The 21519-nt window shown below is 43.1% G+C and overlaps 1 protein-coding gene and 1 long non-coding RNA gene across 7 annotated transcripts in view; one reads left to right on the forward strand and one right to left on the reverse strand.

Annotated features, from left to right (window-relative positions):
* The window catches only part of LOC123368687, a 32457-nt gene extending 28430 nt beyond the window's left edge, over positions 1-4027 (forward strand). Inside the window, exons 3-4 of the long non-coding RNA XR_006578863.1 lie at positions 979-1061; positions 3718-4027. This is a non-coding gene — a long non-coding RNA (uncharacterized LOC123368687). The remainder of the gene's footprint in view (positions 1-978; positions 1062-3717) is intronic.
* FSIP1 (fibrous sheath interacting protein 1) overlaps positions 1-21519 on the reverse strand; it is a 185183-nt gene that overhangs the window by 91937 nt on the left and 71727 nt on the right. For all 6 annotated transcript variants that reach the window (XM_045013692.1, XM_045013688.1, XM_045013691.1 and 3 more), the window contains exon 10: positions 20882-21019. In XM_045013692.1, coding sequence (XP_044869627.1) covers positions 20882-21019 — 138 coding nt within the window. The remainder of the gene's footprint in view (positions 1-20881; positions 21020-21519) is intronic.

Below are 21519 nucleotides of genomic sequence, written 5' to 3' on the forward strand. Positions count from 1 at the left end.
AAAAATACTTAAAAACACAGATATTATCTGTCAAATTATCAGAAATAAAAATTATATATTGACAAGTCTACTTCTGTGTTACTCAAGTTTCTAACGGACCACCACTGTAAGATCCAAATGAGTTCTGAAAACGTTATGGTTATTTTCAAGATGTTACTTAATACGTTAGGATCACAGAAAAAAACTGTATAGGAGACTGAGTGCAAGCTCACTAGACAGATAACTATATTGTAGGTTTGACAAAACTAGATATGAGAAGGTTGCTCACCCTGTACAGTAAGTGGGGCTCTTTGAGATGGTTGTCCCTGTGGGTGCTCCACTTTAGATGTCTTGGCGCCCTGCACTTACAATCGGAGATTTGTAGTAGCAATGCCCCGGTTGGCCGCACCGCTCCGAGCGGCTACCTAGCATATGCAGCCAACCAAACCCCAGTTCCTTCTCTAGCCCAGAGGATCAGCGTGAAACTCCGAAGAAGAGGGGAGGAGTGGGGGGGTAGTGACGCACCCACAGGGACAACCATCTCGAAGAACCTCAGTTACTGCACAGGGTGAGTAATCTTCTCTTCTTCTTTGAGGAGTGTCCCTGTGGGTGCTCCATTTTAGGTGACTATGGAGCAGTACCCCTCAATGGAGGGGGGGCTTCAGAGTTGGTTTATTGACTGTGGCTAGCACTGAGAGTCCAAACTGTGCATCTGCAGCTGATTGTTGCTTGATAGCATAGTGCTTAGTAAAAGTGTGGGCAGAGGCCCAGGTGGCAGCTTTGCAAGTGTCCGTGATGGGTATGTCATTGAGAAATGCTGTTGATGTTGATAATGCTCTAGTGGAGCGTGTGCAAACTCCTGGTGGAGCAGGTAGATTGTTCTGCTGGTAACACAAATGGATACAGCCCGAGATCCATTTAGAGATGGTCTGACCCTTTGATCGTTCTGTTGTGGAGAGAAAGATGAAACAATTTTCTAAATGGTTTTGTTCTTTCTAGGTAAAAGGTTAGCAGTCTTCAGATGTTGAGCATGTGAAGAGAAGCCTCCCTGTTGTTGGTGTGTGGTTTCAGGAAAAATACAGGTAAGTATATCTGTAGATTTAGATGAAAGGACGAGGCTACCTTGGGTATGAATTTGGGGTGCGGTTGTAGGACCGCTTTGTCTTTACAGAATGTGGTAGGTGGGTATACCATTAAGGCACCTAGCTCTCCTACCCTTCTCGCTGACGTGATGGCGATCAGGAAGGCCACCTTTATTGATAGATGTAGCAACAAACAAGTCGCTAAGGGTTCAAATGGTTTCGCCATGAGGCTACGAGGACGAGGTTAAGATCCCACATGGGTGTAGGGTCTTTTAGCATTGGGTAGGTATTCATCATGCCTTTTAGAAAACGCTTAGTCGCTGGATGAGCAAAGATAGTGGCTCCATCCATGTTATAACAGAACGAGGTGATTTAAGCGAGGTGTACTCTGATGGAGCTATTGGATAGCCTTGATTTTTTAAGACCCAGTATATATTCCAGGACCCTGGGTAGTGGGGCGGAGCATGAAGAAATATGGTTAGTCTCGCACCAGGTGTGAAATCATGTCCACTTCTGTGTATATGTTTTCCATGTGCTTAGTCTGTGGCTGTTCAAGAGTATGCTTTTAACTTTGTCGGAATAGTCTTTGTCAATACCTGTTAGCCATGTTGAAGCCAGGCCTTGAGATGGAGAAAAGCTAGGTTGGGAGTGATTGACGCATCCTGAGTCCTGTGTCAGGAGGTGAGGTATTAAAGGGAGGGTTCGAGGTAGTTTCACTGCCATCTGTCTCAGGTATGGGAACCATGTTTGTCTGGCCCATGTAGGGGCAATGAGAATGACCCTGGACTTGTCTTGCCTGATCTTGTGTATAACCTGACTCAGAAGTGGAATCGGAGGGACCGCATATAATAGGGGTGCCTCCCATTTCATGAGGCGGGCATCACCCAGGGAGTGGTGTCGCAGTCCCACTTGGGAGCAGTATTGAGGGCACTTTGTGTTGTGAGCTGTGGCAAGTAGGTCTATAGAGGGGAACCCACATAGGTTGAAGATAGCGGTGAGGGTTACATAGTCCACCTCCCACTCGTAGGTTTGTGAGAAGTCTCTGCTCAATTGGTCTGCCGTGGTGTTCTGGTGTCCCGGCAGTTAGGATGCTGAGATGTCTACGTTGTGGGAGATGCACCAATTCCAGAGGTGTATTGCCTCCATGCACAGAGGGTTTGATCGAGCTCCCACTTGGTGGTTTATGTAGAACATGCATGCTATGTGGTCCATAAGGACTTTGATAGTAGTGTTGTGGATTAGAGGAAGGAAATGCTTGCCTGCGTTTCTGACTGCTCTTAGTTCTAGTATGTTTATATGCAAGTTGGCTTCCGCTGCTGACCAACAACCCTGGATCATGTTGTCACCTAGGTGAGCTCCCCTTCCCATGAGGGAGGCATCCGTGGTGATTGTTATTGTAGGAGCTTTCTGTTCGAATGGGACACCTGAGCAGACGTTTTGTGGGAGTGTCCACCACTCGAGGGAATACTTCACTTTGTGGGGCATGGTGAGCCGCCTGTTGAGGGAGTGCTTGTGTGGTATGTAGCAAGTGCAAAGCCAGGCTTGTAGGGATCTCATATGCAGTCTGGCATATTTGACAACAAAAGCTGTAGCAGCCATGTGCCCCAAAAGTTGTAGGCACATCCTGGTGGACGTTTGTGGGCTGTGTGACCGTAGCAGTCATAGTGGTTAAGCTGAGGAAGCACTGTTGAGGGAGGCAGTTGAGATAGGCTCCTATAAATTCTAATTGTTGGACAGAGACCAAAGTGAACTTCTGAAGATTTATTTGGAGTCTGAGGTTCATAAAGAGGGCCATTGTGGTTTGAGTGTTCATAATAGGCAGTCATCTAGGTATGGAAAAATCATGACCCCATGTCTGCAAAGGTGAGCTGCAGTGACAGAGAAGACCTTGGAAAAGACCCTTGGGGCGGTTAACAGTCCAAAGGGTAGCACTTTGTATTGGTAATGTTGATGTACTAGGGTGAAGCGCAAGAATCTTCTATCATGGTGTCATGAAAGTAAGCATCTTGTAGGTTGAGAGACGAGAACCAATCTCCTTTCTCCAATGCCAAAATGATTGTTGATAGGGTCACCATTTTGAATCACTGTGTTCTCACAAACTTGTTGAATTTGCGTAGATCCAGAATGGGTCTCCATCCGCCGTTCTTTTTCTGAGTGAGGAAATAATGGGAATAAAATCCTCTTCCCCTGTGTTGAGGTGGCACTGGTTCCATGGCCCCTAATTACAGGAGGTGGTTTATTTCCTGTTGTAATAGGGGCTCGTGAGAGGGGTCCCTGAAGAGGGATGGCAAAGGGGGTGGGTAGGTGGGATAGAAATAAATGGGATGGAGTAACCCTGCTGAATAATTTCCAGGACCTATCTGTCTGTAGTGATCTTATTCCAGACTGGGTAATATGGTGACAGGCGGTCCCCGAATGTTGTTAAGGTGGGGTTAAGTTCCGAAGTTAGAGAGTAGAGAGGTCTCAGGCCCTCAACCAGATCTTCAAAACGACTGCCTGGAGGTGGAAGGCTGGGACATGAAAGGCTGATCTTGATTCTGTCTTTGTCCCATCTGCCTCTGTTTGAGGCGTTCCATATAGTTTCTTTTGGGCTGGGAGTATAGTGCAGCCCAGAAATTTTGGCTGTTAAACCTGCCTTGCTTTTTCTTGATTCCAGGGACATAGATGCCCAGAGTCTTTAAGGTGGCCCGGGAGTCCTTTAAAGTATGTAAGGACGCATCTGTGGATTCCATGAACAGTTTCTGACCCTCAAACGGTAGGTCTTCCACAGCACCTCCCTCGGGAGTCCAGAGAGATATAACCATGATGCCCAACACATGACAACGGAGGTCACGATGGAGCGTGCTGCTGTGTCCGTGGAATTGAGGGAAGTTTGGAGGGTCGTCTTTGCAATGAAAGAGTCTTCGGAGATGTTGGACTTACAGGCTTCTCTCTTGTCCTCTGGGAGATGTTCAATAAAGAAGACATTGTAGAAAACAGGTTGTGAGTGTATTTTGCGAGCAATGCAGAGTAATTTGTGATGTGGAATTGCAAGGCGGAAGAAGAATAAGCTTTGTGCCCAAAGAAGTCTAGCCTCTTCCAGTCCTTGTCATAAGGGGTGGATCTGGACTGTTGCTGTTTGCCCCTCTGATTTACTGCCTCCATGACCAGTGAATTAGGAGTGGGGCGGCTAAAGAGAAATTCAGCCCCTTTTGCCGGCATGTAATATTTTTTATCCAACCTTTTGCATGAAGGAGAGGCCATGGCTAGAGTTTGCCAGATGATTTTGGCGGGATCCATTTTGGCAGCGTTAATCGGCAGTTCTATTTTTGCCACTGGAGAATGTCAGTGAGCTTACGTTGAGTCTCAGGGAGCTCAGACAAGGAGATGTCGAGGGAGTCCACCACCCTCTTGAAAGGGTCCTGACAGGACCTGAAGTCATCCCCCAATGTGGGAGGTGGTAACATGATCATTTCATCTGGAGATGAAGATGAGATATGCATAGGTGGCAAGGTGTCTCCTTCAGGTGTGTCCTGCTGCTCTTCAGTCTCCTCATCCTGGGCCTCTGAAGGCACTGGGTCCATTGGTGAGGGATGGAAGGGTGTTCTGGAGACCAGTGGGTTAGGCGGTCTAATTTTCTGGGCCCTATAAATGGTCCATGGGTCCCAATATGGCCAATTGGGTGGGAGGGCCATAGGAGGTGACAGCCAGGATTGGGGCTGCCAAGCTTGCATGTCTACCAGTGGCTGGTTATATGAGGGTCCAGATTAAGGAGAGGAGTGGCGAGGGGTGTACAGTCCTGGGGCATCCTCATTCTCATCAGTGGAGGGAGGTGGCGCTGAAGCCCCTGGGGTGATGATCTGGCTTGGTTCAGGCCTTGCTGGGGTACCGTCTGTACCAAATAGGGGGATGTCTGGTGTAGAAGAAACTGTCAGGTCCACCTGTCTAGTGAAAAGTTCTGGTACCGCGAAGCTCAGTGCCTGGGATGGCAGCGCAGTCTGAGAGGAGAGGGTCAGAACTGTTGGTGCCAAGGTCTTGCTGAGCTGTATAATGTGCAGCAGGTGGCACCATTACAGCAGTTGGTGCCAGGACGGTCTTTGGCACGGTTGATACTGAGCTAGGGAGCGTGGCTTTAGATCGCGTACCTTACTGAGAGCCTGCCCATACCAGGCCCATGGCTCCTCAGGAAGTGTCGATACCAGATGCTCCCAGTACCTCTCGGTCCGAGGCTCTCAGTGCTGTTGGTACCGGGGCAGATTTTTCACCAGGAGATTGTTTCTTTTTAGGCGAATCTCGCTGTGGCAATGACTGAGACCGGTGTTTGGTCACCTTTTTAGGGACAGGGTCCTTAGAAGCGGTCTTGGTAGTGGAGCCCTTGTCTGATGCTGCTGCTGGCAACCATTGGCCAAGAGGCATCCTGGACTCTGGGTCAGAAGCTGGCCTGAGGGATTTCTCCATAATGAGTAATTTAAGTTGGAGGTCCCTGGCTTTTAGTGTCCTGGCAGTCAGTTTTTTCCAATGAGGGACACTTTTGAGGAATATGGGTCTCTCCGAGACAGCGGACACACTGAGCATGGCTGTCTGGCAGCATTTAAATCCAGGGGAACCAGGCATGCCTGAGGAATGTCCAGCTCTGGAGAGAAACGGGGCAGCCCATGTCCAAGAAGTCGTTGGTGGTGGAAGGTCGCTAGGGCAGGAGGAGAAAAGCTACCCTAAAATATATTTTTTTAAATATGGAAAAAAAATAAAAGTAATGGTAACCGAAGTTAACTAGATTAGAGGGGATAAAAGAAAAAGGAAGAAATATAAACGTTCTATGGAGTTGAAGGGGCACTGCTGTCATGCTGACTCAAGCCAAGGGCAGTAGAGAAGGAACCGGGGGTCGTCTGGCTGTGCATGCTAGGTAGCCGCTCAGAGTGGCATGAGATGGCTGTCGCATGTGTGTGGCCAACCAGGGCACTACTACAAGTCTCTGATTATAAGCGCAGGGCGCCAGGACACCTAAAGTGTACATTCCTTGAAGAAGAAATATAATTGCTTTCCTAAGGTTTTGGGGATTGGGAGAGTTGGGGGGAAGGGGGTTGTTGCTGTTTTGTTTGTTTGTTTGGACTTAGTACTGCACTCCTATTGACTTCAGCTCGAGTTTTGCCTCCATAGAGACTGCTGGATTGGGCCCACTGAGTTAAATTAATGCCAGTGCACAGGGCTTGGACAAGATCATATGCACTACTTTAGCCTCACCTAAGGTCCTAACATAGGGTTTAAATGGTGCGTGAGGCTTTGTCCAGCTTCTCGGAACTAAAATAAATTTTACCCTGTATTGTACATCATTACTACCTACTATACCATCAAGAGTATAAGGAGACACTTCCGGCCAATATTTTCTGAAGACATCAATGTGTGCTAACATTTTCCAACTTTCATATATCCATTTAATTTGTTCTCTGCCCTCCCTATTCTAAAATGTTGACTTCCTCATGAGGCTCTGAAAATTATTTTTATATTTATATAATATATTTTCCCACCTTAAGATTTAAGTTTGTATACAGGATAGGATACAAAAGGTAAACACACAATACTAGAATCACTGTTAAGAATTTACAACCACATTTTATGCTCAGCTGCTGAACCACCTGCCTGGTCAGAATGTTAATTAACAAACTCTTTCCACAGCTGTGCAGACATCCCTGATGACACTGGTTCTCAAATTAAACAAAACCGTGTTTGGCTTGTGCTCAAGAAAAATGGGTATGGCAGATATAACTAATGGAAAAGGATATAAGTAGTTTACTGGTATTAAGTACTGTGAAGCTGAAATAAAGAGAAACTAAACTATTTAAAAATAAGCTAATAGGGTCCCAATTAAGGTAATATGTCACCACATACCCACCTGTTATTCTCATTTACTTTGAAAATACCAAAACAATTACAAGTACATAAGGCCAATGTGGACTTAAAGTAAAGCACTGGGAATCAAGATTATTTTTGTAGCGTCACAGAAAAGAAAATATGGGGTCCAGAGGAATTTCCTGTTAATAGCTTGCCTAGATGTAGGATCAAAATCCATCATCTTTGACACTGCAGAAACCCCATATCTTCTGAGTAGGGTTCTCACTTATCACAATATGGAAGCCATATTTCAAAATGTAAAAAACACCACTAGATTTGTTAACCTTTGTATACAACATTCCTTTTATCAATGCTCAGCAACAAGTCTTCAGAAGCTGAACATTTTTGAAGCAGTAACGACAATGCAGTTGACTAAACAAAGCTAAGCTCAATGGTTTCCAGGAAACTGAAAGATGAAAGAATGTGGAAAGACACTGCCATAGCTTCAAATGAAGAACAAGTGAACTAAGGCCAAATAGAAAACCAAAAAGAAATTCAACAAGGGCCTAGAAACCATGGTCAGAGAAATTTCAGTTGGATCGAGACTTCAGAATGCATTTTTAACATGGCATACAATACATTCCTTGGTATATTATTTCACTAAGGACATTTTTTTAAGAAGTTGGGAGGGGAAGTCACATTGCAAAGCCTGTAATGATTCTCATTTACTTACAGCATAACAGTATAACTGATTTACTTTTATTTTTAAATACTAAGAACATAAGAATGGCCATACTGGGTCAGACCAAAGGTCCATCCATCCCAGTATCCCATCTACCAACAGTGACCAATGCCAGGTGTCCCAGAGGGAGTGAACCTAACACATAACCATCAAGTGATCTCTCTCCTGCCATCCATCTCCACCCTCTGACAAACAGAGGCTAGGGACATCATTCCTTACCCATCCTGGCTAATAGACATTAATGGACTTAACCTCCATGAATTTATCTAGTTCTCTTTTAAACCCTGTTATAGTCCTTGCCTTCACAACCTCCTCAGGCAAGGAGTTCCACAGGTTGACTGTGCGCTGTGTAAAGAAGAACTTCCTTTTATTTGTTTTAAACCTGCTGTCCATTAATTTCATTTGGTGGCCCCTATTTCTTATATTATAGAAACAAGGAAATAACTTTTCCTTATTCACTTTCTCCACACCACTCATGATTTTATATACCTCTATCATATCCCCCTTTAGACACCTCTTTTCCAAGCTGAAAAGTCCTAGCCTCTTTAATCTCTCCTCATATGGGACCCGTTCCAAACCCCTAATCATTTTAGCTGCCCTTCTCTGAACCTAATGCCAGTATATCTTTTTTGAGATGAGGAGACCACATCTGTACACAGTATTCAAGATGTGGGCATACCATGGATTTAATATAAGGGTAATAAGATAGTCTCCATCTTATTCTCTATCCCTTTTTGAATGATTCCTAACATCCTGTTTGCTTTTTTACTGCTGCTGCACACTGAGTGGACGTCTTCAGAGAACTATCCACGATGACTCCGTCTTCAAGATCTCTTTCCTGTTCAGTTGTAGCTAAATTAGCACCCATCATATTGTATGTATAGTTGGGGTTATTTTTTCTAATGAGCATTACTTTACATTTATCCACATTAAATTTCATTTGCCATTTTGTTGCCCAATCACATAATAACTAAAATTATGACTCAACATTAAGGGGCACATGTTGCTTCCCTTTGTGGGTTCGGCAGTTACCAGATCCATCAGAACCAGGGAGATTCTACTGCATGTATATGCAAGGGTAAGGGAGGAGTTGGTGGAGGCTGTTGGGATTTTAGGAGATAACATAGTGGTGAGCACCTAGTATTGGATGTCATGGACCCCAAGTCCACTGGGTTTCCCTGTGCTCTCTCACACAGGCATAGGTCAAGGGAGGTGAATAAATCCACCAGCCACAGCTCCTTGCTGAAGAGGATCACAGATCTTACTGCAAACTGGAAGGGACCCTGAAAGGTCACCGAGTCCAGTCCCCTGCCTTCACTAGCTGGACCAAGTACTGATTTTGCCCCAGATCCCTAAGTGGCCCCCTCAAGAATTGAACTCACAACCCTAGGTTTAGCAGAGCAATGCTCAAACCACTGAGCTATCCCTCCCCGCTCACCCACCTTGTCTCTCTAATTATTTTTATGACTGTAGCAAGCCATTTCCTAACACACAGTGTAGGACTGTGCACATTCCTGCTACATGAATTATCAATTACTTCTAGTACAGACATATGTCAAACAGGAATTTTATTTACTTGGGAATTTAATTTGTTATAATGCAAACAGATGTAATATCTTAATAATCAAATCAGTAATAATATCATACATTTAAAAAATGTCATTCATACAGAAAGATAAAGCCCCTTACAAATATGTATATAAGCATCACATCCCCTACTGTTGAAATGCAGCCTCCTCTAAGGTGGAACATAGAAGTTCTTTTCAGAACACAGCCATATTACAGAACAATTTAGGGTAAAGTGAAGGAGAATACCCTATCCAAGTACAACAGGAATTTTAAACAGAGTATCGTTACCCAAACTAGAATTTGAGTCAAGTATCAGAGGGGTAGCCATGTTAGTCTGGATCTGTAAAAAGCGACAAAGAGTCCTGTGGCACCTTATAGACTAACAGACGTATTGGAGCATAAACTTTCGTGGGTGAACACCCACTTTGTCAGATGCATGTGATATACATGTGCAAATATGAGTATACATCATAGCTGACATCCCTAACTTGTGGAAAGTGCCATGAGCTCTGCCATGATACAAGCAGTCATGATCAATTTGAGGATCACACCCCCAGCTTGAGTAGACATACTCACGTTAGCTCCCATCACCTAGTGCACTAAAAATAAAATATAGCCATAGCAGCACAAACTGTGGGATGAGCTAGGGTCTTACATACTCAGGAAGGCTAGCCTATCCTACCATCTTGTGCTGCTGCTCGATAATGCTGGCTTGATGACAGCTGGTATGAGCAAGTCTACTCAATCTGGTAATCACACCCTCAGCTCCAAGTGTAGATGTACCCTCAATTTTACATAATATAAAAGCACTTTAAGCAGCGCAATGGTCCCTAGCCCATAACTAGGCATTGCTTACTGACTCAGAGGGAAGGGTGCCACCTATTCAATAATGAACATTTCCTGAAAAAAATGAGCTTTCAGTGCAAAGTCTGCCATCAAATACTGCCAGGGCCAAGCACTCAGTTTTGCCATGAAACTACTAGAGGAAAAGTTAAAGAGCTGCTTCCCTAACTAAGGAGTTCTGCTATGCAAACTATGTCCAAAATTTTCAAACTTGGGTGCATAGGCAGCTAAGTAAACGTGGTCTGATTTTTAGAGAGACTGAAAAGTCAGGTCACTTATATTTAGCTTCCTATATACAGACTGGATACCTGAATGTAGCCATCCAAATTTGAAAATTTTGGCCTAAGATGTCTAGTTACTGCAGATGATATGTCATGATAATATAGGAAAGCAATCATGTTTATTAATACAGGGATCTAAAATTAGGAGATGATTGATAATCCAAAAACTAGTAATTTACATATAACCTTAATCCTCTTGGCAGTGGATTCCCGCAATAATAAATGAAGACTGGGAAGTGGCCAGTTTTTGCATGTCATTATGATGTACTCTAAGAAAGTGACACAACAAATTTGGCCAGTGCTGTGATGTCATTCCAAGAAGCTTCACTTCTGAGATGTTGTTTCCTAGAATATCATTCATAATAACAAGATAAGTGGAGTATCTTCTGAAGGTTGATGTTCTTTCAATGAAGAAATGTATACTATTTTATATTTATTATTTCAACTACTGGGAGGGAAACCCCACCTTAATTTACATTTGGATGCTTCCATATTTTATGCAGACAACCCAGAGAATTTATAAGATATGGCATATCCATATAATTTTGAAACTGTATGTCATAATTTCATTGTTATGCTACCAGCAACAGGTGATGTAAAAATGTAATATTTCCTTCAGAAGTAGTTTTATGAATTAAATGTTCTGATGTAGTTCTCATACTATGCAGTAAAGCTAACCTAGTCATGGCTGTGGCAAATTGCTGGCACTATTATGATGGGTCCCGTGCTTTCTCCTCTTGTGGGGGTTCAGGGCACCATTTCTCACCCCTGAACTGGGGTATCAACTGTCCCACTAGTGTCCCAGAAAAGGGGAGTGGAGAGGGAGGGACCCGGACCCGCCCTGTACTCCGGGTCATTCTTGCATTCTTTTCCTTGTTTCTGTGCATCCACTGGAGCGGGGCGTGGTCTGTCACAAGGGTAAACCGCCACCCCAGTAGTAGTAGCGGAGAGCCTCCATGGCCCATTTTACCACCAGACATTCCTTTTCAACAACGGCATACTTTTGTTCCCTGGGGAGGAGTTTCCGGCTGAGGTACAGGATCGGGTGTTCCTCCTCCCCTACCATCTGCGAAAGGACGGCTCCTAGCCCTACCTCCGAGGCATCTGTTTGTAGGATGAATTCCTTCTCGAAGTCTGAGGCTATGAGCACTGGATGACAGCAAAGGGTTGTCTTTAAATCTGTGAATGCTCCTTCAGCCTCATCAGTCCACTTTACTATCTCGGGGCCCCGTGCTTTTATCAGGTCTGTCAATGGACCTGCTCTTGTGGTGAATGAGGGATGAATCTCCAGTAGTACCCTACTATCCCTAGAAATGCTCTGACCTGCTTTTTGTGGACCGGTCAAGGCCAACCCTGTATTGTCTTCACTTTGTTCCACTGGGGTTTCACCAAGACTCTGCCTACTACAGACCCAAGGTATCTGGCCTCAGCTAGCCCTATCATGCATTTGGGAGGGTTGGCAGTGAGGCCAGCCTTCTGAAGGGAATCTAGCACCGCTTCTACTTTTCCTAGGTGTGTTTCCCAGTCAGGGCTATGGAGGACTATGTCATCTAAATAGGCGGCAGCATAGTTGGCATGGGGTCGCAGCAATTTGTCCATAAGTCGTTGGAATGTTGCAGGGGCCCCATGGAGTCCGAAAGAGAGGAAAGTGTATTGGAACAGGCCATCGGGTGTAAAGAAGGCAGTCTTCTCCTTGGAATCCTTGGCCAGGGGAATTTGCCAATATCCTTTTCTCAGGTCCATGGTGGTTAGGTATTGGGCCTTGCCTAACTGATAACTAGCTCGTCGATGCGTGGTATCGGATAGGCATAGAATTGGGATACTTCATTCAACTTCCAGAAGTCGTTGCAAAACCTCAGGGTGCCGTCAGGCTTGGGGACTAGGATGATAGGGCTGGACCACTGGCTGTGGGATTCTTCAATAACCCTGAGTTTCAGCATCTTCTTCACTCCCGTCCTAATTTCTTCCCTTTTAGCTTCCAGTATTCGGTATGGTCTTAATGTCACTCTTACTCCAAGACTGGTGACAATATGATGTTGGATCAGTGTAGTACGGTCCGGCTGTGTACAGAACACGTCTTGGTTCCGTTGGATCATATCAATGACCTCTGTTCGTTGTTCTGGGGTTAATTTGGGGGATATCCTCACCTGCCCCTGGGGGTCATCTGGCTGGGGTGGAGCTCCCTGAATGACCAGGCACATCTCTCGGTCATGCCAGGGCTTCAGTAAGTTGACGTGGTAGATCTGCTCTGGCCTTTGGCAGTCTGGTTGTCTGACCCTATAGTCCACCTCCCCAGTGGCTTCCACTATCTCATACGGCCCATGCCAGCTGGCCAGGAGTTTGCTTTCTACTGTCGGCACTAGCACCATCACCCGTTCTCCCGGCTGAAATCTCCGTACTTTCACCCAGCAGTTGTAATATCTCTGCTGGGCCTCTTGTGCTTTTTCCAAATGTTCTCATACTATGGGGGTCACTCGAGCTATTCACTATCTCATCTGTGTTACATGCTCAATGACATTCCTTCCTGGGTTGGGTTGTTCTTCCCAATCCTCCTTGGCGATATCTAATATTCCGCGTGGGTGGCGTCCGTATAGTAGCTCAAAAGGAGAGAAACCAGTGGACACCTGGAGAACTTCCTGTATTGCAAACATTAGGTACGGTAGAAGGGTATCCCCGTCTTTTCTGTCCTGTGCTACCACCTTCTAGATCATACTTTTAAGGGTACGGTTAAACCACTCAACCAGGCCATCTGTTTGTGTATGGTAGACTGAGATCTTATGCCTGGATGCATAAGTACATAAGTAGGGTACATAAGTCCTTCATTAATTTTGACATGAAGGAGGTTCCTTGGTCAGTCAAGATCTCCTTAGGGATGCCCACTCTGGCAAAAACCTGGAGTAGTTCTTTTGCTATTGCCTTGGATGTGGGGTTTCTTAAAGGAATGGCTTCTGGATACCATGTGGCATAGTCAAGGATGACTAGTACATTTCGGTGGCCCTGTGCCGATCTTTCTAGCGGGCCCACTAGGTCCATGGCTATCCTCTCAAAAGGGACTTCAATAATAGGCAAAGGTACTAATTGGGCCTGCAAGTGAGGTCGAGGGCTATGCTACTGGCATTCTGGGCAGAAGGCACAACAGCGTTGGACCTCCGCGCATATTTCTGGCCAATAAAACCTTCTTAGGATTCTATTCAGTGTCTTGTCTACTCCTAGATGTCCCCCAAATAAATGACTGTGAACTAATTCTAGTACTGCCCTTGTGTGTTTCCGTGGGACTAAGAGCTGCTCTACTTCTTCCCCTCGTATTTGCGCTATCCGGTACAACAGATCGCGTTTGAACACATAATATGGCCTTGGGCCTTTGGTCTTTCCCTCCACAGGTACGCCATTCACTTCCACTACCTCCTGCCTCACATTCACATATAGCGGGTCATTGGCTTGGTCCTGTCCGAAATTCTCATCTGACCTAATTCCAGGGGACCTATTTCAACTCCATTCCCCGGGTTGCTCCTACTTGGGCTAGGACCCGCCTCTGAGTTCTCACTGGCCTGAATTGTCTCCTGGCCTCCTGAACGGGTTCGCCTGCCAACAAGAGAGGCTTTCTGGTTCCCTGCTAGAATCCTAGTCCCTAATCTTTTATCTGCCCTCCTTTCCCACCTAGACTTTCCGGTTTTCCCAGGGGATGAAAATAACTCTGGGGCAAATCCAGCAAAAATTAGGGTAAGGCTATCTGCAGGTGCCTCAGTCTCAGTCTGGGTGTTGCTACCCTCCTCTGGCTCTACTAGGGGAACTAGGCTCTCAAACCCTGGGAAGTCCCTACCAATTAAGACCAGGTAGGGGAGCCTGGGGACCACCCCTGCAGTTACCCTGGTAGTGTTCCCCTGGATCTCAATCCGTACTGGGATTGGGGGGTAAAAATTTACGGTGCCATGAATGCACGTTACCGCTGTGTTTTTTGCCTGGGTTAGTTGGTCTTGCGCCACCAACTTCAGAGACCAGTGTGACAGCACTTCCAGAATCCACTAATGCTATGGTCTCAATACCATTCATTTTTATTGACCTTGTATACCCATATAGGGTCATTGCGACCCCTACCAGGCCAATTACGCCACATTGCTCCCTGTGATCCCCCAAATTGCAGTGCATAGGCTCTTCCCTGTTGGGGCATTGGGCTGCTATCCTGGGGCTTACATATCTCCCATCTATCACTCTCCTGCTGCCCTATGGCCGTACTATATCACATGGCATACACATTACTTCAGGCTGTTTCTATGTTGATAAATACTGTAAATAAATAATAGGCTCTAGTCATATAAGGTTCTATACACATACAATCCAGTCAAAGAAACATGTTTGGCATGTTACGGGGGGTTGCGTGCCATAGCAGATACCAAGAAAACACTGTGTTGTGCTGATCAAGCCTTGAAACTGAGCTATTAACATTCATAACATTCTAATGACTCAGTAGCCCATTACATTCCAAAGTGCAGTAATGTCCTGTTGTGGACCACCACACAGAGCTGCAGACACACTGCCTGCGATTATATTTGCCTCATTAGCAAGGGTCAGTGACGAGAGAGAGAGTAATGCATGGGTCAGTGACTGGAATGGATGACATAGCATGGATTTATTTTATCAGTTCCCCAGCAGACTTAATTCAGTTAAATTGAAGATTCACAAGATTGACTTAAACTATTTGATTAACAATTACTTACATGCTAACCACAACGTACTAAGGTGAAGGTCAACCACAGTTTAGAAATTGAATAGATGAGGAGCTAAATATGTTCTCTTGCTGAAGTGGCACATATTTGGATGGAGTCCTTGAATCTCTCATTGTCTCTTTGGGTCTGAGCCTGTACTATTTATGTAGGTAAACCTCACTGAAGACAGTGGGAATAAAAGAGTCAATTAGCCAAGCTCACTTTGCAACACCTATTTAAAGAGTGCAAGATTAGGTCTTTACAGTGTGAATTAGATGGAAGGGTTTACGGTATATATCTCAAACTGGATTAATGTTGAAAGCAAGCTTGCTAAAAAGTCAGCCAAAGTTGGCAAGCAAGCAACAGCTGTTAATACAGCCTGTTGGAAGTTGTAATGTTTTTCTTTTCCTTCTCCCTTTCTTTGTTTCCTGCTGTTTAATAAGGAACTTTCCCTATTACATAAATAAGCTCCCTTTATTTTTGCTTCTGAGAAAACTTCAAATTCAGTTATTTTTCTTTATCATCTCCTCTCTTTGTGAAGGACCTTTGTACCCTCGTCTTCGGATATGTCTAAAGTGCAATTAAAAACCTCAGGCTGGAATGTGCCAGCTGACTCAGACATTCAGGCTTGGGCTGTAGACCAGGCTCTAGGACCCTGCAAATTGGGAGGATCACAGAGCTCAGGCTGTAGCCCAAGCCTGAACATCTACACCACAATTAAACAGCACCTTAGCCTGAGTCCCATGAGCCCAAGTCAGCTGAGACTGGCCATCCCCAGATGTCTAATTGCAGTGTAGACATACCCTTAGGCTGTTTGATCCTCCTGTGTCCACACTGTCACTCTCATGGCCCATTTGTGACATTACTACAGAAGAAGACCACAGTCATCTCTATACCCTCAATCAGTGACTGTGATATGCCCATTGTTCTCTGCCTCCACTGAGAACAGAGCTCCCTTTCCTCCAAGAGCTTCACACAGTAATTTCCCAAATATTAGACTTTGTTCAGCTTGAAATAAACAAAATAAGTATTTTTGTCTTTTTTACAAAATGGAAGAAAAACAAAAATAGAAAATAAAAGTTATCTTACACATTTAACATGTAATTTACTATAAAATTCTTTAAACTGGCACTAAAAATTAAATTACTGAATATTTGTATAGCTCACCTTATTCATCAGATAGAGAATGAATTCATTCCTATAGTAACAACTATATGACAAACATACAATATCTCTAGGAGTGTGACAGATCTTCCTAGAAGGAATGGTCTCCCTTCTCCCAAGTTAAAACAGTTATGGGGGAAAAGATCATTTGATCCCAAAATTTAACCTAAAAAGTCACAAAATACATATTAACTTTTGGGGAAAAAAATGATTCAGCCCTTTCTTTGAAAACACAAATGTATAATTTATTTTTCTTTTACCCAGCATAATTCTTTAAAAAAACCAAAACTTTTTGTATCCATCTGTTTAAAATGAACAAAAGGGAGTATATAATTGTCAAATATACCAAAATAAATCATTAACTTTCTCTAATTTTGTTTGGCTAAAAAGTACATCCTACACTTTTCTTGTACCAGTTCTCTTTTCATTTTAATTAAGAATCACACTAGCTCTGGGAAATATATTAATGTGCTGAATGCTAAATCTTTAAAAGTTCTGACTCTTGCCCCCCTACCCACTCCGCACTTCTGTAAACCTAGGGGTAGCTACCTACACAGAGGGAGGTCACTCAACATCTTATGATACTTAAACTACCGAAGATGATCTATCTAAGGCAATGTCTACACTATGCCGCTTATTATAGATGCAGCCTACACCAACAGAAGGAGGAGTTTTTCTGTTGGTACAGGAACACCACAGTCCCAAAGGATATTGTATACATTGATAGAAGCCCTGTTCCATTGGCACAGCTGTTTTGTGAAAAAAACACAGGGGGGTTTGTCAGCATAGCTATGTCATCCAGGGGTGTGTTTTTTCAGATTCCTGGCCAATGTAGCTATGCCAATGTAACTTTTAAGTGCAGACCAACACTAACGTATTTATGTGGCACCCCATTACTACAGTAACTGAGCATTTCACAATAATTTATCTTCAAAACATCTTTGTGAAATTGGTTAGTGCTATTATCCTCATTTTGCAAATGGGGAGCTGAGGCATGGAGAAACTAAAGACAGACATTTTGAAAATCCTAAGTAATTTAGGAGCACAGTCCCTTTGAAAGTCAGTGGGACTTGTGCTCCTAAATCAATCAGGCACATTTGAAACATCCATCCTAAGTCACTTGCCCAAGGTCACAACAGGAAATCTATGGCAGATGAGGGAACTGAATCCAGGTTTATGAGTCCCAGACTAGCACCCTAATCATCTGACAAGCTTTCCTCTTTGGAATAAAGACAATGTGAGCCAAAGCAACAAAAATTGAGTAAAAAGCAATCCAGTTGTGGGACTTATTTTCAAAACAGGGCCAAAATTTCCTCTCGGTTACACCAGTAGCATCTGTGATCAGTCAGTGAGGTTGTTCCAGTTTAACTTACAGGAGGATTTAGTGCATATTAGAAATCAAAACTTCTGCAAATTTAAACACTCTTTGTATTGAGGTCTGGCTTCTTGTTACTGCCTTGAAAGCCCTGCTAATTCTGGCCCTCTTCACTTTAGTCTTGTTTTACATCACATGCAGGAGCGGATTTACCATGAAACAGGGCCCCCAACAACAAGGCCCCCCCCCAAAATGCAGGACAAATATCTGACAACCTGCCCCCGAATCCTGGCTAGCAGTGCAGCAGGGCTCAGGCCACCCCCCCTTACCCCGTCCTGTACACCAACCCCCTGCCCCAATCAAGGTACCTCACTTTATTTTCATTTAATCCCCTTAACTTATAATATAGGAGGAGGATGAAAAAAAAAGGGGGGACAAGAGAGCACGTTCTTTTTCTTGGCTGGGTCGTGAGGGGAGGGGGTCCAAAAATGAAGTTGCGCACAAGGCCCCACTAACTCTAAATCCACCACTGATCACATGCCATGCCTTCTGCTCTTCCAGAGATGCCGGCCTCATCCAACCACTTGGCAGCTTCTCACACAAACATTTCTGTGGCTCCTTCTACATTGACCCCTACAGCATAGAACATTTTTGAAGGACCTACGCTTTCCATAATCCAGCTCATCTGAAGGCCACCTCTGCCTTACTGCCTTTGGGAAATTTGCTAACAACCCAGAGAAATAATTTGGAATAGTTTACCTGTCCTACTTAAATTAACAAATGTATTTATTTATTTTTAACTGAACTTACAGTATACCCCTTTTTTCCTGCCTTCTGCGTGTCTGTCTATCTTTAGATTGTGAGCTCCTTAAAACAGGAAAGCACCAAGGGCACTGTGAACACTATCAGAAATAATAACACTACCAACAACTCCCCCTCCTCCTCATTAGAAAGTAGTGATCCAGGTTAAGAATCTTGCCATCATTTTCAACAATGGCCTTTCTGTACAAACTTGTGTGTCAGATATGGTTCAAAATTGCTCTTTTCCAAGTGCACAGGTTGTGTCATTATTTAGCCTGTGATGATTTGACGACAGCATGCCAGTCAGAGGGGCACACCACGCACTTCCATCAGGTGGAGAATGCTCAGTAGAGAATACCACGGTAAGAACATTTTGTTGCTTTGTAAATTTGGGGCATAACAAATGACAACACCATCTAGCCAAATTCTTAATCAAATAGAAAAGTCTGCTCAGCCAGTTCCAGGAGTTCCATCTGTTCCACCTGAATCCAACTGGTTATATACCAATAGCAAAAATAGCTTAAAAAATTAATGATATTTATCTGCTAAGCTGTTTCCTCCAGAATTTCCCTACTGTTTCCACATCCTTTTGCCCTGGAAAATACACAGAAACAGTCTAGGTCTTTAATCTTTAAGTGGGCACTAACAGAAATCTGATCAATTAAAAAAAGATAAATTAGAAGTATTTTAAGGTACCATGCTGAAACTGGCTGGAATTTTTAGTTTTATAAACCCATTTTCTTCATTTTTAAATGTTTTTCTCTTGCTTTTTGCAATATGAAAGACTGACAAAACTAAATGAGAAAACTAACTGGCCACACAGGGGAAACCATGAAACTGACTATATTCAAAAGGTTGTTAAATGCACAAAGTTGGAAACTAATAAATTACTTTTCTACAATCTCTTCCAGTTACTGCTATTTAAGGGATTACTCACAACAGTAGATAAAAGAATTTTGTATTGATGTAAACAAAAATTATTTTTATTGAGGTTTCTTTTTTACCATTCCATCAGTGGTCATCACTCACCATCTGTCAACTGTAGAAATGAGCCCTCTCTCTCTCTCTCCAAACTCTAGTCTCTGTATTGTTAATCTCCATACAAGAGACAGATACAATCAGTGTCTTCATTTTAGTTTTAAAGCATAGGTCATAGATTACACTCAGACCATTGTCCTTGGGACAGACATTTCTGGGATGACAAGCTTATACATGAGACTTCTTGCAGCAATTTTTTTCTCACTCAACTTGAGAAATGCTTGTTGAATCAACTATGCTGAAACACCTCTCAGCTAAAAAGACAAGGAGCTCTTCAGGTCAGTCAGAAACCATCTACAATTTATTTTATAGAAATCAGTTTTCCTGCATCAAGTTGCCCATGCCAGTTTTCCCTCTGCTCAGTTTCTTGTCCACTCTGGTGCAATTGTGAATTACAATTTAGCCCTCAAGCAACAGCCTAGGAAAACACCTCCCCTTTAAGCATAAAACAAGAGTCCTAACAAAAACATACATCCAAAACTTCAAAGAAACAAGTCCTTCAGCCCTGGGCTTAAACAATTCACACTAGAAGTAAGACACAAAATAGAAAGAGTCATTAACCACTGGAACAATTTACCGAGGATTGTGGTGGATTTCCATCGCTGGCAATTTTTAAAGCAAGATGGATTTTTTTCTAAAAGACATGCTCTTGTTCAAACACAAATTAATTCAGGGAAGTCCTATGGTCTGTGTTACACAGGTAAGACAAGATGATCACAATGATCCCTTCTGGCTTCATAATCTATTAATAAAAATAAGCAGCTGTTCTCCTTCAACTCTGAGAAACTTACCCTAAGCAAAATATCTGAACATTGCAGTTCACCTAGCATTAGTTTTGCTATGACACTGCTTTCAAGCTATAACAGAAAAATGTGTCCACAAATTAGAGTTAAAGGGAAAGAAGTCTGATATGTTATTTGGAAGATTCATGTGATCACCCAGGTTTGGGCTTGTTGTCAACCCTTGCTCTATGTTTTAGGCATAAATACAATATATTTTGTGCTTAGAGGATCTTTGTAAATTTCATTTCTCTTTCCCCCACTTCTCTTACTCCAAAATAATTATTGTTAAGACTGAGAAATTACCCAGTTTTTTTCTAAAGTGTTACTGCGTTGCAATTCACATTTTATACACTTACTAACATTTTAACTTTCTTGCCTCCTATTGGTCTTCAGGTACTGTATTGGGCTAGGTAAATAATTGTCAGTTTAAAAAAAATCATACAAATTAAACAAAACTAGCTCACAGACTTAATGTTAGAGCACAATGAATTATTTCAAACATGTGAAGAAGCTACACTAAATTCTGTAAGTTATTAGAAAGTACATAAAATATGTACTTCTTTATGTATATATAGCAGTCACTCTTGAAAGGCTTCTTCCATTCTAAAAGAGAGTTTGAGAGGTATTTCCTATATATATAAATGGGGAGTATCATCAGAACCTGGGAATCTCTCAAAACTAGAGAAACTTGTATCATATATTTCTTCTTTTAGGGTTAATTTTATAAGCATATGTAATTTTAAGCTCCAGAACAGTTTTCAAGCTTAAACTTACAAGATTTCCCTCCAGATTTTTCAGCTGTTGATTAATCTCTTTAAGTCGGTTTTGTTGCTCACGTTGCTCATGTGTGTCTCGCAGGGCCTTCTCACCTGGAACTGCTTCCAAACTTCTATTTGCATAAGCCAGAGATTCCTGACAAAAGTAAGAGTGGACACAGCTAAAACATCTTAAAATATATGCTTTAAAGCAGAAAAAAAGCTAATTAGACCTTTACAAGAAAAGGTGAGAGAACATAAATATTTATGCATAATTGGTTAGTTTCACATTTTGGTCAATGTATGTTAATAGTATTTAAATATCAAACAGGATTTTTTCCACAAAGAGTATTAATTTACTCTGTTCAAACTTGTAAAGGAGAAGAATAAACATTCATATTGAAGATTTCCAACAGTGGAGGGAGGACTTTTCAACAGCACACAGCACTGGTCTAACTCCAGTTGACTTCAGTGGGACCAGTTAGGCCAATGCTGAGTGCTTTTGAAAATCTCAATTAAAATATTTCTCTCCGATACGAAGCCTGAGTAAACAGCTTTTGCACAATGGATCTATGTGGGGACATGAAAGACAAAATCCATCCTCTAACCCATAGCCAAGCCATGCAGCACACATGCAGCTGGACTGCAACCACTACT

The sequence above is a fragment of the Mauremys mutica genome, chromosome 4 (genome assembly GCF_020497125.1).
Source record: "Mauremys mutica isolate MM-2020 ecotype Southern chromosome 4, ASM2049712v1, whole genome shotgun sequence".
In the NCBI taxonomy this organism is placed as follows: Eukaryota; Metazoa; Chordata; order Testudines; family Geoemydidae; genus Mauremys; species Mauremys mutica.